The 15,909-nt window shown below is 41.6% G+C and overlaps 1 protein-coding gene across 5 annotated transcripts in view; it reads right to left on the bottom strand.

Annotated features, from left to right (window-relative positions):
* Window positions 1-15,909, bottom strand: part of RNF150 (ring finger protein 150) — a 279,374-nt gene that overhangs the window by 81,048 nt on the left and 182,417 nt on the right. For 3 of the 5 annotated variants that reach the window (XM_061384124.1, XM_061384126.1, XM_061384128.1), the window contains exons 3-4: window positions 10,191-10,277; window positions 7,913-7,995 (exon numbers count right to left, since the gene is read on the bottom strand). In XM_061384124.1, coding sequence (XP_061240108.1) covers window positions 7,913-7,995; window positions 10,191-10,277 — 170 coding nt within the window. The remainder of the gene's footprint in view (window positions 1-7,912; window positions 7,996-10,190; window positions 10,278-15,909) is intronic. The other 2 variants (XM_061384125.1, XM_061384127.1) reach the window with 1 other exon arrangement.

Here is a 15,909-nt window from a genome sequence, read left to right as displayed (position 1 = left end):
AGTAGTAGTGAGCTAGCTGTTGGATTTTTTTCTATTGTTTAGAATCCAAATGGAAAGATATGAGCAGGTTTTAAATGAAAACAAATACAGATGTATCTATCAGTCACCATCTGACAGGGGCAGCTATTTTCAAGTATTCCAAATGGCTGACTCAGGCTAGGTTTACCTCCTGAATCTCCTCTGACTAGACTAGATCCTTCTCCCTACACATCCAAATCCAACACTCCAGTGAGGCCTCCAGCACTTCTTGCTTTGACTTTGCCATAGTCTTCTAACTGGTTCCTCTGACCCCAGTCAGATCCCTTTAAGCCTCACGCCACATGCTGCCAGTGTGCTGTTTATGAAACACAAATTGGACTCCTCAGCAGGTACCTCAGAAGTTGGCTTTAACCCTGGCTCCTCAGCATTCAGGTCCCAAGTGATCTGGACTGGCCTATCTCTCCACCATTATCCTGGCATGGGTGTTGTATGTGTGTATGTGTGTGTCTGCATGTGTTTAGTTGCTCAGTCATTCACGTCCAGGTCTTTGTGACGCCAAGGACTGTAGCCCACTAGGCTTCTCTGTTCATGGAATTTTGAGGCAAGAATATCGACGTGGGTTCCATTTCCTACTCCAGGGGATATTCCCGACCCAGGGATTGAACCCATGTCTCCTGCATTGGCAGGCGAGTTCTTTACCACTGAGCCACGTGGCAAGTCTGACATGTGCATTATATTCTGACAATTCTAGGATATTACTTGGAGTAGTCTTCTTATCTTTGACTAACTGGAACATTCCTTCAGTACTACTTTCTGGAAAGCAACCAGGCAATTTGAATTTGCAACCTTAGAAACAAAGAAATGATCTGAAATGTAACTAAGGTCCACACACACATAGCTATTTATCACAGCCTTATTTGTAACAGCAAAAGAAGTACGTGGGTATGGAGGAGGAAATGACATAACTGTCCAAAAACAGTCAAATTACGGCACAGGGGATATTATATATCAATTAAAAATGACACTGAGAAAGTTTTAAACACATGGAAAATGTTTATTGTAGAAAGGACTTAAGGTGACTGGAGAGATGCAGATATCCAAAGGGATGCCAAAAAAAAAAAAAAAAAAGCAGAAGAAAGAAAAATAAGAATAGAAACATAAAACAGAGTCAGGGATGAAGCTAAAAAATCCCTTTTGGCTATGGGATGGACTACAGATTTGGCTGTTGGCTTTCTATCAACGAAACAGGGAAAAAAATCTGAAAAACAGCACAATTTTGTATCCACAGCATAAAAACATTCTCCCATTCAGGAGAAAGGTAGGTATTATATGTGTGAACTGCTCTGGCGAGTCCTCACAATGAAATCAGAGTAGAAAATCTTAACAAGAGCTACAATGGCAAAATTCCTAAGATTGCTTCTTACAATAATTCCTGAAAAAATCAGTGGCAATTGCACTAGTTCACTCTCTTGTAAAAAGCGAATATGAGATAGTGTACCTTCTTAATTTTCTGTGAATTTACTTTGTTACAGAAATCCTTTTGAGAGAAACAGAAGACAGAATTATACTTCAGTATAATTTTAAAGTCATACTTCTGATACACTTAATGAGTTTAAATTTGTACTCACTAAAAAAGTATCCAAGGTCCAGTTAATCTAGCTGGATAATAAAAAACAGACATCAGAATGAATGATTAAGGGGCAGGAGTAGAAGTAGGGAGATCAGGGAGAAGGCTATTGCAGAAAGCCAGAGAAGAATGGATGGTGGTAACGATGTCAGTAATAGTAAGAGGAACAGTAACAGTTCTAATAATAAGAGTAGCATCATATTAGTATTGTAATAATAGTAATAATGGGGCTTCCCAGGTGGTTCAGTGGTAAAGAATTTGCCTGCCAATGCAGGAGACACAAATTCAATCCCTGGGTTGGGAAGATCCTCTGGAGAAGGAAATAGCAACCCACCCCTGTATTCTTGCCTGGAGAATCCCATGGAGAGAGGAGCCTGGCGGGCTACATTCCATGGGTTCACAAAGAGTCAGACACAACTGAGCAACCAAACCACAACAAATAGCACTAATAACAATACCAGAAATACGCAGAATTATCATTCACCATCCATTTTTGAATTGAATATATAAAAATCAATTTTTAGCTAAGCAACTTAAATTAGATTCTTGAGTCAAAATCTAATTTGTCCATGGACATTGTCTTCTGTTAATAAAAATCAAGCCTAAATTAAAACACACACACACACACACACACAACTCCAGACTGGGGGAATGGAGAGTTAATAATGTTATTAATGTTTAACGGCTACAGACTTTCAGTTTGGAAAGATGAAGTTCTTGTGGAGATGAATGTGCTGATGGCTGTGCTGTAATCCACTGAAATATAAACTTAAAAATGGTTCAAATGGTGGGGGAGGTTCAAGAGGGAGGTGACATAGGTGTACCTATGGCTGATTCATGTTGATATTTGGCAGAAAGCAACATAACACTGTAAAACAATTATCCTCCAAATATCCTCATTTTAACTTATATCCACAATTATCCTCCTTTTTATTTATTTAAAAATAAATAAATCTCATTAAAAAATGGCTAAAATGATCAATTGTATGCTACATATATTTTACCACATGCACACATACACACTCCCTTCCAGAAATCTCTAACGGGTGAGCTTGTTCAGGACAAAACAATCCTATTGTGAAGACTGAGGAGTCCAACAAGCCATGGACCTGCAGAGCCGCTCACTGACCTCGTTCCCTGGCTCCAAAATACAAAGACCCTAGAAAAAGTGCTGGGAGTATTGACAACAGCGCCTCCTACAGAAGCCTCCAGGAAGCACCATCTACAAACCGTAACTACAGAAGGCAATCGGTAAGTACATTTTGTGTATGAACTGGTTAAATGCTTGAGGCGCAGCTATCTAAGATATTAACTTGGGTTTTAGAGGATTTTATTTGTAATCCAACTGTGACAATAATAAGCCAGCAAGACACACAGCCTCCACGGGCCATTATTATCCAGACAAACTCTATTGTCTGTCTAGGCTAGACTGCTTTTCTCTCTCAGGGGCTGGGATGACGAGACATGAATAGCTCATCAATGGGTTACTAAGGAATGAGATGAAGGGAGTTAGGACACACTCAGGTTTTACCTCAGTGGACAATTCTGATGGGCCCACAAAGTGGCCCTGATTCTTGAGGAGTAAGAGCCAACATTCAGGGTGTTTGGTTGATTTATTCAACTCAGATTTTGATCAGCTTCTGCCTATGGAGTTGGAAGGTCAAAATGAGCCACAGAGAACTTAGTACTATTTCTAGCAAATTCTTTCAATGCTAAGTGAAAACAGCAGGATATTAAAAGAGAAAGTGAAAGTGAAAGTCACTCAGTCATGTCCGATTTTTTGCAGCCCCACAGACTATACAGCCCATGGAATTCTCCAGGCCAGGATGCTGGAGTGGGTAGCCTTTCCCTTCTCCAGGGGATCTTCCCAACCCAGGGATCAAACCCAGGTCTCCCACATTGCAGGTGGATTCTTTACCAGCTGAGCCACAAGGGAAGCACTGAAAGAGCAGGATATTAATTGCTGTTGACAGCAGTATGTCAAACTTGCACAAAACAGGCATAGGAAATAAAAGGAAATGATAAAAGTGTCAGCAGTGGATCCCTGTATGAGGAAGTTACACAGATGATTAAATATTTATCCTTTGACAAATTTCCTAAAATGAGGATGTAATGGGCAAAACAATCATGGTTAGAAAATATGAAGACATATTTGTTTCTGTGCTGTGCTGTGCTCAGTCGTGTCTGACTCTGTGTGACCCCATGGACTATATAGGAGACCCCACCAGTCTCCTCTGTCCATGGGATTCTTCAGGCGAGAATACTGGAGTGGGTTGCCGTTTCCTCCTCCAGGGGATCTTCCTAACCCAGGGATTGAACCCATGTCTCCTGCATTGCAGGTGGATTCTTTACTGACTGAGCCATCAGGGAAGCCCCTTTAAATCTACAGAGCCTTTCTTAATTTCCTGTGCCTGGTACTAGTTCCTCCAGATTTTTAATTTGTTTTATTATTATTGTTGTGTATATGATCCTCTGTGCTGTGACCAGTTAGTTAAATCCCCACCTCTCTCTCACTAGCCTGACTCCCTTTCAAGCAGGGACCATGCCATCTATCTTTTCATTTCTGGTACTTCACACTATTCCTGGTAAACAGTTGCTACAAAAGAAATGTTTGTTGTTTCAAATAAAGCATTTAGGTACTAAAAAGAATATGGCAAGGGTCTGCTTATTGCCAAGGAGCTTTATAATTTTTCTTGAATTGTAGGGCAGAGTTTGCAAACAAAGGGAAAGACAGTAGATGAAACGAATATCTTCCCAAATTAGTGACAATGCTTTTAGCAGTACAATAGCAATAGGAAAGGACTGTATAGGCAACTTAGAGAAAGCATGCGTACATTGCTTTGTTTTTATTTTTTATTTTTAATCTTTTTTTTTTTTTTGCCTTGCCTTGTGTGGGATCTTAGTTCCCTCATCAGGGCTTTAACCCTGCACTGGAAGGGTGGAGTCTTCGCCACTGGACCACAAGGGAAATTCTGCTTTGTTCTTTAAAAAACTGGCAAACAGGGACTTTTGCTCTGCCCAAGGAGATCATGCTCTTTCTGAAACACTGCATTTGAAATTGGGTAGTTAAATAGATTGAGATGAATAACCATTGAAGGACAGTTCAGACACCATAGGATAAAAGCCACGGAAGACTCAGAAAGCCCAGCTTATTCTCTGGACAAGAGAAGGCAACAGAACTTCAGTAAGATCTCCTTTGTGGCTAAAAATCATAACTGCAAGTTCAAACCTGAGTCACAAAAGCCAGCCTAAAAATACAGTGAATTGTATGCTTTGGCATAGGTATGCTACAGCAAAACTGGAGTTCCTTGGAAAATATCTTAGTGGTATATTAGGATCAACTCCAAACCTCAAAAGTTAGACCTGAGGTGTTCTGTGTGCGGCTGTGGGTCCCTCCCTCACATTAAATGTGTGTGTCTAGGCTCACCCCACGGATAGGCTTGCCTTCAAGCGCTAGAGAAGGACCCGACTTAGAAAGAACAAAGGGGAAGAAGTAGTCCATGAAGATGTGCACAATTTAACTTGAACAATTACCATGACTACAAAGAGGAAGAATCATTTATTAATTCATCCTAATTGTGCAAGTGCCTTTAAAAGAGACACAGTCAAGAGGATGATCTTGCAAAAGTCACGGCGCAAGTGATGCGTGATTTGGCAAGACTCCGTGCATGGTAACCATAGGGAAGAGGCGCCCGGCATGTCAGGAATTAGGAGGCCACGATAAAGAGGGGGAGAGAAGAGAGACAATATGCTGGAACATTTTTAAAACAGTTTTCATTCCAAGGAGATGCAAAGAATTCTGTGGATGAGTCAGCCTGGAAATAATGGGAAAGAGAGTCTACGAGGTTCATAGGAGCAAAGGCTTAATAATGCCCCAGAGGAAATTATCTAGCAAAAAGCAAATGCCAGTGCATTTGTTTGATAACATCCATTAGTGCAAACTGTCTGGCAGAGACCAGCAACAGGCATAAAAATATCTTGATTTTAAAAGCCACATGGAAAAATTGCAAGAGCGCTTCAAAGAGTAGGACTGGGTGGCTCCTCTAAGATCAAACACTAACTATAACCTGCGTGTTTTTTTTTTGTTATTTAAAGCAGGGCCCACAGGAAGGAATAAAGACAGATGGACAGTGAGGAACTTGAAGCAGAAAGAATCAAGGAATGAGCCGAGAAACAAACGACGACTCAATAAAGAGGAGCCTGAGGCCAAACTGAACTGATCTGGGGCAAGAACGTGAAAGAAAGAAAGTGAAGTCGCTCAGTCCTGTCTGACTCTTTGCGACCCCGTGGACTGTAGCCCACCAAGCTCCTCCATCCATGGCATTTTCTAGGCAAGAGTACTGGAGTGGGCTGCCATTTCCTTCTCCAGGGGATCTTCCCGACTGAGGGATTGAACCCAGGTCTCCTGCATTGCAGGCGGATTCTTTACCCTGTGAGCCACTATGAATGTGCTGGAGCAAGAGCTAGCATAAATAAAATGAAAGTTCCTAAAGATTTGTGTGTGTGTGACAAATATTAAAGTGCTATTTTTGTCTTGGTTAATATTTCCACAAAAATCCTATAAAAGGAGATCTGGAAAAATATACTACAGCCATCTAAATACTGCTAAAGCAATGTAATTTGTCATAATTAAAAACTGAAATCAGCCAAATGGTCCACAACAGGAGGATGGTAAATTACACTGTGGTACATTTATGACCTGGATATTATGTAGCCTCTAGCAATTATATGCAGTCACATGAAATATACTCATGAAAGAGCCCTCAGTGAACAAGCTGTTTTATAAAATATGAATGACGGAGCTAAAGTAAGCCTAAAGATGTCCTTAAAACAGATTTTCTTAATTACATTTGTAAAGTTCTTTCGATATTCAGGGAAAAGATGACACTGACCTTTAATTTTAGCTTTGGCTATTTTTTATTAGTAGGAGCCTCACAGGGCGCTAAGCCATCTCCAAAGGAAAGTAAAAGCAAGTACTTTCCTTGCCTATAGCTAGGAGGCTTTATAAAACTCCTAATAAAATACCGCAGAGAGGAACGATACTATCTGGAGAGGCTCTCTGCAGTTCACTTATCACCATTCTTGGCCAGCGTTTCAGAAATCACCAAGCAAATACCAAGTATAATGTCTAGGGAGAGAACTTATCTATAGTACCCTCATATGAAGGACGTTGCCAAGTACTGATGTATCCCAGTTTATGATTTGTTCTAGAGACGGTCAAGCATCTCTAAGAAAAGCGAATCCCGCTTGAAGGCTTCAGCTGGGGCCACCAGAGTGCACTTTCCACAGGCCTGTTTTCCTACCGATCAATTTGCGTGAGAGCATTTCAAGCCCATTCACTCCCCTTGGAGTGCGTGCATCTATTTGAGTATCTTGTTCCTTTTTGTCACTTCTCTGTCATTTGGGGATTATTAAACTCATTCCTCTAAGGCATGATTTCTTTTGTGTTTCTAATAAATAGTTCTTAGCATTGCATTGTTTTATGACCAAATGAATTGTTTTATATCTTGGTGGTATCTGTTTTCTACTTTAGTTACTTAAATACTCTGAGAATTTTTAAAGGCAGGATTTCTAAGAGAAGAGTATTCTCTAAGGCAGAATTTAATTTATATTTTTAGGACACTTGCATAGATGCAAAAACACTAAAGAAGCTTTAAGCAACTTTAAGATATTTTGTCGAAGTATTTAAGTTTATTTAATTTGAATTATATAAAAAGAATCTAGAGAAGGACTAGAGTTCTATGAGAATCACCCAGGCAGTTTTCCAACTACCTCTGTTGACATTCTACCCTAGATCCTAGAAGTGTGGGGGTTACTGTCACATTCTCTTTTTGTCAACAAAAAATAAAGGAAAAGGAAATCTGCCTTTGGCTTCCTGCCCACTCCTGACTATAGTCTGGTTGCTGATCCCTTCATGATCACCCAGAAGACATTTTTAAGAGTTTATTATTTTAATGAAATAGCACTTGTAAAAGCGGGGATGATTTTGAGTATTACAGGTCTGCTGTTAAGAAAAACTTGAACTTGGAGCTACATGGTCCAACTGTGCATCATGAGGTTCTAGGTCACAGAGCCTTAGTTTGGTATGAAGAGGATGGGAAAACAGTGCTAATTTCACAAGACAGAATGTTTCCAAGGAGAAAGGTTATACGAAACGAATCAAGAGTGCTGGTTGTTTCTTCCTGAACCCCAGCAGTGTTTGGGCAGACTGACCTTGCAGGGCTAGGCCAAGCAGGTCGGAACCAGAGAGGCCAGCAGACACTCTCCACACAGGCCCCCGTCAGAAGCAGGCAGCTAGCCACTCACCGGCAGGGCAAGATCCGGACGATATCGTTGGGCTTGTACCCCTCAATACAAACGGCACAGTTGTCAAAATCCGGCTCCATTTCCTGCAACACAGAAAGCACAGATGAGCCTGCTTTGCGAGCTTCAACTTCTGTAAACACACAAGCAACAAGCCAAAGGAGAGCTTGCCTGGAGCAGGGCTTCTGACTCTCTCGAAGCTGGCTGTCTTAATCCATAATTTATTATGCACTGGTTCAGTTTCTAGTCCTTCCAACCTCCATTTTTTGTTTCCTGGTTCCACAGCAAGAGCTTTGACAAGGAAATCGTTTTTTAATGTACCATTACTAATCATGCTACTTATTATAATCAGAGGTGACATAGCAAAGTCTCAAGGATGAGAGAAATGCTATTCATGGGGACTCATCAAAATGATATTTAATCTATCATTCCTCGGGAATCTAATGTATACAACTCTAAAATAGTGGTTCCAGCTTTCTTTTCAAATACTTAAATCTCTTTCAACACCCTGTAATACGTTACTTATGTAACAGTCCTTGTTCTTTTATTATTCCGTTTGAGGAGAAAACAAGTACTGAAAAAATATGCTTTAAATTTAGTGATGCTTTTAAAATGAATTTTATCCTATTAAGCTCAAAGGTATTTTTATATAGCTGAAAACCAGTAGCACCTAATTAGTGAGACAAATCAATTATTCACACTAGAGACAACACCTCAAATACAAGTAGAGCTGTGAATCTCTTACAGTGGTTCAAGGAGCCCCACATTCATGGACTGCAATCCACTGCTCTAAAATTTCTCCTGGGGGAAAAAATTCTCCTGGGGAGAACAGAGGTCTTTAGAGGTCTGTGGGCCCTGACCAGCTTGCATCGTGGTCCTTCCTTAGGACATGCTTCTGCTTTTGGCTTTATGTCATCATCCTACAGCTAGAGAGTTCTAGAATGACTGTCCTGGAATGAGTTCTGCTGTCATAACTTTGGGGTTCTGGAAACTCGGTTTCAGGGGGACTAAATATGCTTCTTGCACTTTTTTTATCGTTGTTTAGTTAGAGTCGGACACGACTGAAGCGACTTAGCAGCAACAGCAGTTGCTAAATCATGTCTGACTCTTTGTGACCCCAACTGTAGCCTGCCAGGCTCCTCTGTTCATGGAATTCTCCAGGCAAGAATACTGAAGTGAGTTGCCATTTCCTTCTCCAGTGGATCTTCCTGACCCAGGGACTGAGCCCATGTCTCCTGCATTGCGTTAGATTCTTTACCACTGAGCCATCAGCATTAACTGCAGACTTAAGTGGTATACATCACTTAGCACCTAAAAATGCTTTTCGTGCAAGGATTCATGGAAAAATTTTCTTAAGTCATAATTCCAGGAACAGGCATTTCATTTTTATCTAGTGGGACACTGGAATAAGGTACTCAGATTTGTTTGAATATTGAATATTTTCTCCTTTGCACTGGCTGCCAGAAAGCCCCAACCTAAATTTTGGACCCATGTCTGCTTTTCATTTCAGGTAATGAATCTGTGTACTATTTCATCCTGGTTTTATCTACTTTTCCTAAATTTACTTTTTAATTTCTCATATTTTTTCTCCAATGACTTTACGGTCCCATTGCATGCATTTTACAAACTGCCTTAAATTATATTTAATAACAGTGGGCATAATAACAGATGCTTATAGGAAAACTATTAGCATGTATTTCCCTTCCTCATCTTCTTATCTACATTGGTTGCTAGGAAACTCAGAAGCTTTAAATAGCTCCTCATCAAAAAGAAAAGACTTTGCCAACAAAGGTCCATATAGCCAAAGCTATGGTTTTTCCAGCAGTCATATACAGATGTGAGAGTTGGACCATAAAGAAGGCTGAGCACCAAAGAATTGACGCTTCTGAACTGTAGGGTTGGGGAACACTCTTGAGAGTCCCTTGGACTGCAAGAAGATCAAACATATCAGTCCCAAAGGAAATCCAACTCTGAATATTCATTGGAAGAACTGATGCTGAAACTGAAGCTCCAATACTTTGGCCACCTGATGCAAAGAGTCAACTCATTGGAAAAGACCCTGATGCTGGGAAAGATTGAGGGCAGGAGGAAAAGGGGGTGACAGAGGATGATCTGGTTGGACAGCATCACCATCAACTCAGTGGTCATGAGTTTGAGCAAACTCCGGGAGATAGTGAAGGACAGGGAAGCCTGGCATGCTGTAGTCCGCTGGGTTGCAAACAGTCAGACGTGACTTTAGCAACTGAACAATAGCAACAACAAAAAGAAAAGAGGCTGTTACCTTGTCGCCCTTCTTAATGGTCCTGACCTGGAGCTTGCTGATTGCTTTCTTTGCTGCATCTCCCAGTCGACGCTGAAAAACCAAAAGCTGCTTGTTAGTAATAAAGACTTCTCATTCTTAACTTCGTGTCTGATAGCATTCAGTAAACCATGGCAGCTATCTCTGAAATCATGCACAAGTGGCAGGAATGTTAACAAAGATGGCTGGAGGAGATGGGGCAGTGACCTCTGTGCAGAGTGGCTTGGCTCACTGTGGTCTATTAAAGAGTTCAGTCATCGAGAGAAGCTCTTCATGCCTGATGTTAAGCAAACGGAAGATGACATGGGAAGATTCTGTCCCACAGCGACTCCAGTGCAGGTTGTATCCATGCAGAGAAGAAGAAAAGTTCCATAATCTGCCCCACTCTAGCCACTCAGTTTGTGACATGGAGATAGCCAGTCTGGAGTAGTTGGAATAGTTTTCATCTTTTGTTCAAAATCAGGGTTTATTGCTTTCATATTCCTTTCAATTTGGAATTTTAAGCAGTTTGCTTTGCTAAATATATATCAACCTAGACTTATATTTGGTTTGTACTATTCTATCTAGCATCATCGACTCAACGGACACGAATCTGAGCAAACTCCGGGAGATAGTGAAAGACAGGGAAGCCTGGCGTGCTGCAGTCCATGGGGTCACAGAGTCAGACACAACTTAGTGACTGAACAACAACAAATTCTATCCCATCACTTTCTTACATGCCAATTTCATCTCCATTGTGTGTGTGAGTATACACATAGGAAGATACATAAAGCATACATACTCAGTTAGCTAATAATTATAAAGTGAACACCTGAGTAACTACCATCACTCATGTTAAGAAACAATGTATTATGTATTCTTTTTTTTTTTTTTAATAGAGAAAGTTACTATCCTAATGACCCCTGCAGTAATGCAACGATAGAGCAATTTGGAAGAGTGGGAGAGGGAGAAGATGGAGGGAGAATTATGTTTTAATCTTTCAAGGAAAAAAATCAGTTTGCTTGTATGCTCGTGAATTTTCCACATATTGTTATCTTCTAGTTTGTGACAGATGTGCGTTTGCAGCAGTGAAACATACTTGAAGGACTAAGATAAATGGGGCAAACATTTAAACAGAATAATTACTTGTTTTCACTAACTTTGTGCCTTTTGAAATAACACTCAAACTTCTCTCTTTTCTTTAAATTAGCACATACTACCCTGGTGACTCAGTGGTACAGAATCTGCCTGGCAAAGCAGGAAACATGCGTTCAATCCCTGGGTCAGGAAGATCCCTTGGAGGAGGAAATGGCTACCCACTCCAGGACTCTTGCCTGGGAAATCCCACGGACAGAGGAGCCTGGCAGGCTACAGTCTTTGGGGTTGCAAAGAGCCAGACTCGACTGAGCAACTGAGCATGTGATGAACAGTTAACATATCCTAAGTACCATGCTAAAACTTTATATACAATATCAGCTTTTCCTTACAACAACCCCATGAGAAAAACATTATTTTATAGAATGAACTGGGACTTAAGTAAACTGTTTAATATCACAGAGTTAGGACAGGTAAGCAAAACTTACATATATGTCTTTTGAGGAGAAAAAGGATCATATTTCGGCAGAGATTGATGAAGGATATAAAGTCTGCACTTCGAAGGGGAAGAAGAGATGATCTAGACAGCTGGAAAATATGGAAAACCAGCTTCTGAGATATAGATGATAACTAAGGGACCTGGTAGAACTAGGCTTTGTTTTTTTGTTTTGTTTTTTTTTTTTTTTCTATAGGAGTTCTGGACTGACAAAATAAAAGGAAAAGTGCTGTAAAGTTTTAAAAAATGCTATGACCATTTGCAGGCAGCCAAACCTTGTCAATATAAGCATGTTTCCATTTCTTCTCAAGTGACATGAAAATCAGGAATACTGACTTCTGGATGAAAACCACTGTCTCATTTTCAACAATTTTCAAACAACTAGTTTGGATTTCTAAAATGCAAACTAATCAGAGAAAGACACAAACATTCTTAATAAAACGGCCCAAATAAGGCAGTTGTTACTTCCGCAGTTGATCTCTTAAATCTTTGGGTTTTTAACTGCACTGAGTATCAGTGAGTGGGAAGTCTATAGGCTGTGCTCAAAACAAGTCTTACACATAGTCTGAAGAGAGAATCTAGAGACTGGAACCCAAAGTCCATCACAAAACAGACTCTGTCCTTTGTGGTGCTCAGAAATGCAGTGATGTGATGCCAATAGATGGCGTAGGGACCACCTCAGGTCTGTGTGGGCCTTTTGTTTCAGGTAAGGATTACTCTCCCTTCTCCAGGGGGCTCCTACAGATTTTCTCTAACCCAACCAGATTCAAATCATGTTACACCTTTCATTAAAAACTGTCAGGAGTTGAGACATCTTGATAATTAGGTGCACTCATCATTTGATTGAAAAAGGTAAAAGAAAATATTTACCAAGGTTATTAGTTCCTTGACAACAATGAAGATAAACAGCTTTATGGAAAATAAACACAGAACCATTTATTAGAAAACTAAAGTCTGACATAAATACCAACAAGGATGGTAAACAATGACAGACTCCAATTCAACTCAAGATGTGTAATTCAGCTAGCTCCTAAGTACTTAAGAAATCGAGAAAAATAAAGACATACCCCTCTTGTCCTTCTCTGGATTATAAAGAGAAATGCAGTCAAGGTGAGAAAAAACTAGGAATAAGTATGCCAAACACAGCATTAAGTCGCGCTTATGTTCCTCCTAGTTCATTGGGTTGAATAAATCGATCGTGTGCTTAGTCACTCAGTCATGTCTGACTTTGCAATTCCATGGACTGTAGCCCTCCAGGATCCTCTGTCCATGGAATCCCACAAGCAAGAATACTGGAGTGGGTTGCCATTCCCTTCTCCAGGAGATCTTCCTGACCTAGGGATCAAATCCAGGTGTCCTGCATTGCAGGCACATTCTTTACCATCTGAGCCAGCAGGGAAACGCTAATTCTGTACCGTAACTGCCCCCCTTTTCTTCCCCGACAGCTATATTTTATAGTCATTAATTATTATCATCACCATCATAACCAAGCAGAAAAATAACTAGGTGTTTTCATGTTCTAGGTGAAGAGAGGGCATCATAGACCTAAACAGAATCGTCCCAGCCATGTGAAAGCTCACGTGGCCACGGCTGACTCTGACACTTCCTCACTTGCTCTCCTACGTAATAATGATCCTCCCAGGTCTGCTGGATGGGACAGAGATCATTGCACAGCCAGTCCAATCAATTTCTGTGATGTAGATCACCCCTCCATCCGTCTAGAAAGATGGATAAAAGATGCAGACTATTTTGGCGGCCATGGTGACCCACAAGGTGATGGCTTACAGTTGCTTATGCACACGTGGCACGGGATAAAATCATCATCACTTTTTAAAGTGAATTGCTTAATTTTGGCTGTGCTGGGTCTTCATTGCTGCATGTGGGCTTTCTCTAGTTGTGGCCAGCAGGGGCTACTCTTCACTGTGGTGTGTGGGCTTCTTTCTGCGGTGGCTTCTCTTGTTGCAGAGCAGGGACTCTAGAGCGCGAGGGCTTCAGTAGTTGTGGTGCATGGGCTTAGATGCCCATCGGCATGTGGAATCTTCCTGGATCAGGGATCGCATTGTGTGCCCTGCATTGGCATGAGGATTCTTAACCATTGGACGACCAGGGAAGTCCCAGGGTTCTTCTTTCTGGGAAGAGTTGTAGAGGAAATGGCAATGGTTGGGAGTTAGGAAACTCAGCTTTTGCTCCTGTTTCTGTTACTCACTGTGTGACTTAGGCCAAGTCACTTAAATAGTCCAGGCCTTAGTTCCCCTTATTAGTAACCTGCGGTATGTAAACTTATGCTGTTTCCAGCTTTATCAGCTCATCACTGTCATCCATACAGAACAGAACTGGGAGGCAAAGATCCCTTGAGACCTGAATTATGGAAACAGAGCAAACCAACGGCTAATGACCTCACCGAATACTCTGCGAATTGCTCTGTGTCCCCTGAGGGCTCTGAGCTTCCTCCAGCCAACATCAATCAGAGACCATTTTGGTTCCTGTTCTTTGGTTCCTGTTCCTTTATGAGACAGAAGCATCACCACCTACAGACCCTCCTTTGATGGCAGACACCTGGCCCACTTCTATCCCCTCCCCTTTCTCTTTCCTTGTGAAGTCCAAGTTTGTTTTAAATTCCACTACTTCTTTGGTTCCAACAAAACTTCAGCACCAATATGTGCAAAAGAAACCCAAGGGGCATGGACCATGCATATGCAAATAATAGAAGAAGCCATTCTCAGGGAGAGGGAGCTCTTTCAAGAAAGTTTGGCTGAATGCCATTACCTGATCTCAGGTAAAACAATACAACACACACACACATACAAAAAACAATACAACACAGGTTTGGTTTCCTTGGATTGGCCTCAGAGGCAATACTGCTTATAAAAAAAAAAACAAAAAAGAACCTGATTCACTTTATCTGATCTGCCCATATCTGAAGAAGCTGCTATCTACTAGAAGTCCCTTGGTTCTCAGAATGCAGATCCAGTTCTTGTGTTAGAGGTGGGATATCCTCAGAGACAGTGAGACAAAGTCCCGGCACATGGCCCAAGGCAGGCTCACTGGCCACAAAGATGGCAGGAATGCTACCCACTGGCTTTGCTTTACCACCAGAGGGTTTCTATAAGGGGCTTCCCAGGTGGCGCTAGCAATAAAGAACCTGCCTGCCAATGCAGAAGACGTAAGAGACGTGGGTTCCATCTCTGGGTCGGGAAGATTCCTTGGAGGAGGGCATGGCCACCCACTCCAGCATTCTTGCCTGGAGAATCACATGGACAGAGGCAGGCTACAGTCCACCGGGTTGCAAAAGAGTCGGACACGACTGAAGCAACTTAGCACACAGCACTCAGGATTTCTATTAGCAGGGTAAGAATCTGGATAGCAGCCAAAGTGGTGCACCTGGGAAATGAGGTACCCAGGGCTTCTTAACATCCTGGTGGAAGGGGAGGGCGGCCCATGGTGCATATTGGTGCTCATGATCAAGAGTATCAGATCTGGCTCCCCAGCTCAAGGTTCAAATAGAGGTCCCCGGACACGAGGTCATTAGTGGGTAGAATGAAGAAGACCCCTTAGCATCCTCTGGGAAGCTCCCTGAGGTGGAGAATCTCAAAATAGATATGACAAAGGGCCTAGCAACTAATCTTTATTTCCAAAGCCCCAAAGGGCCAATCTTCACATAGTAGCATGGTTGGGTGTTCCTCAAGTTTCTGCTGTGACAGATGGAGGAGTGGGTGATCCTCCTTGTGGTTCAGGGCTCCTCAGGACCTGTATTGCGGAGGGAGCTTGGTCATTGGAAGCCACCCTGCCTTGAAATAAAAATCCTGCTTGTGTGCCCTTGGGGAAAACAAAATCACTTAACACCTCTTTTTCTCAAATTCATTACATCTAGTGTCCCCTTAAAATTCTAAATACTATGATTGGGAGTTTTGGATTGACATAGACATGTTGCTATATTTAAAATGGATAATCAATAAGGCCATAAGTATAGCACAGGGAACTCTGCTCAGTGTCATGTGGCAGCCTGGGTGGGAGGGGAGTTTGGGGGAGAATGGATCATGTATACATATGGCTGAGTCACTTCTCTGTTCACCTGAAACTATCACACATTGTTAATCAGCTATCAGTTCAGTTCAGTTGCTCAGTCGTGCC

This window comes from Bos javanicus, chromosome 17 (genome assembly GCF_032452875.1).
Source record: "Bos javanicus breed banteng chromosome 17, ARS-OSU_banteng_1.0, whole genome shotgun sequence".
NCBI lineage: Eukaryota > Metazoa > Chordata > Mammalia > Artiodactyla > Bovidae > Bos > Bos javanicus.
This window is presented reverse-complemented; position numbering and strand designations above follow the sequence as displayed.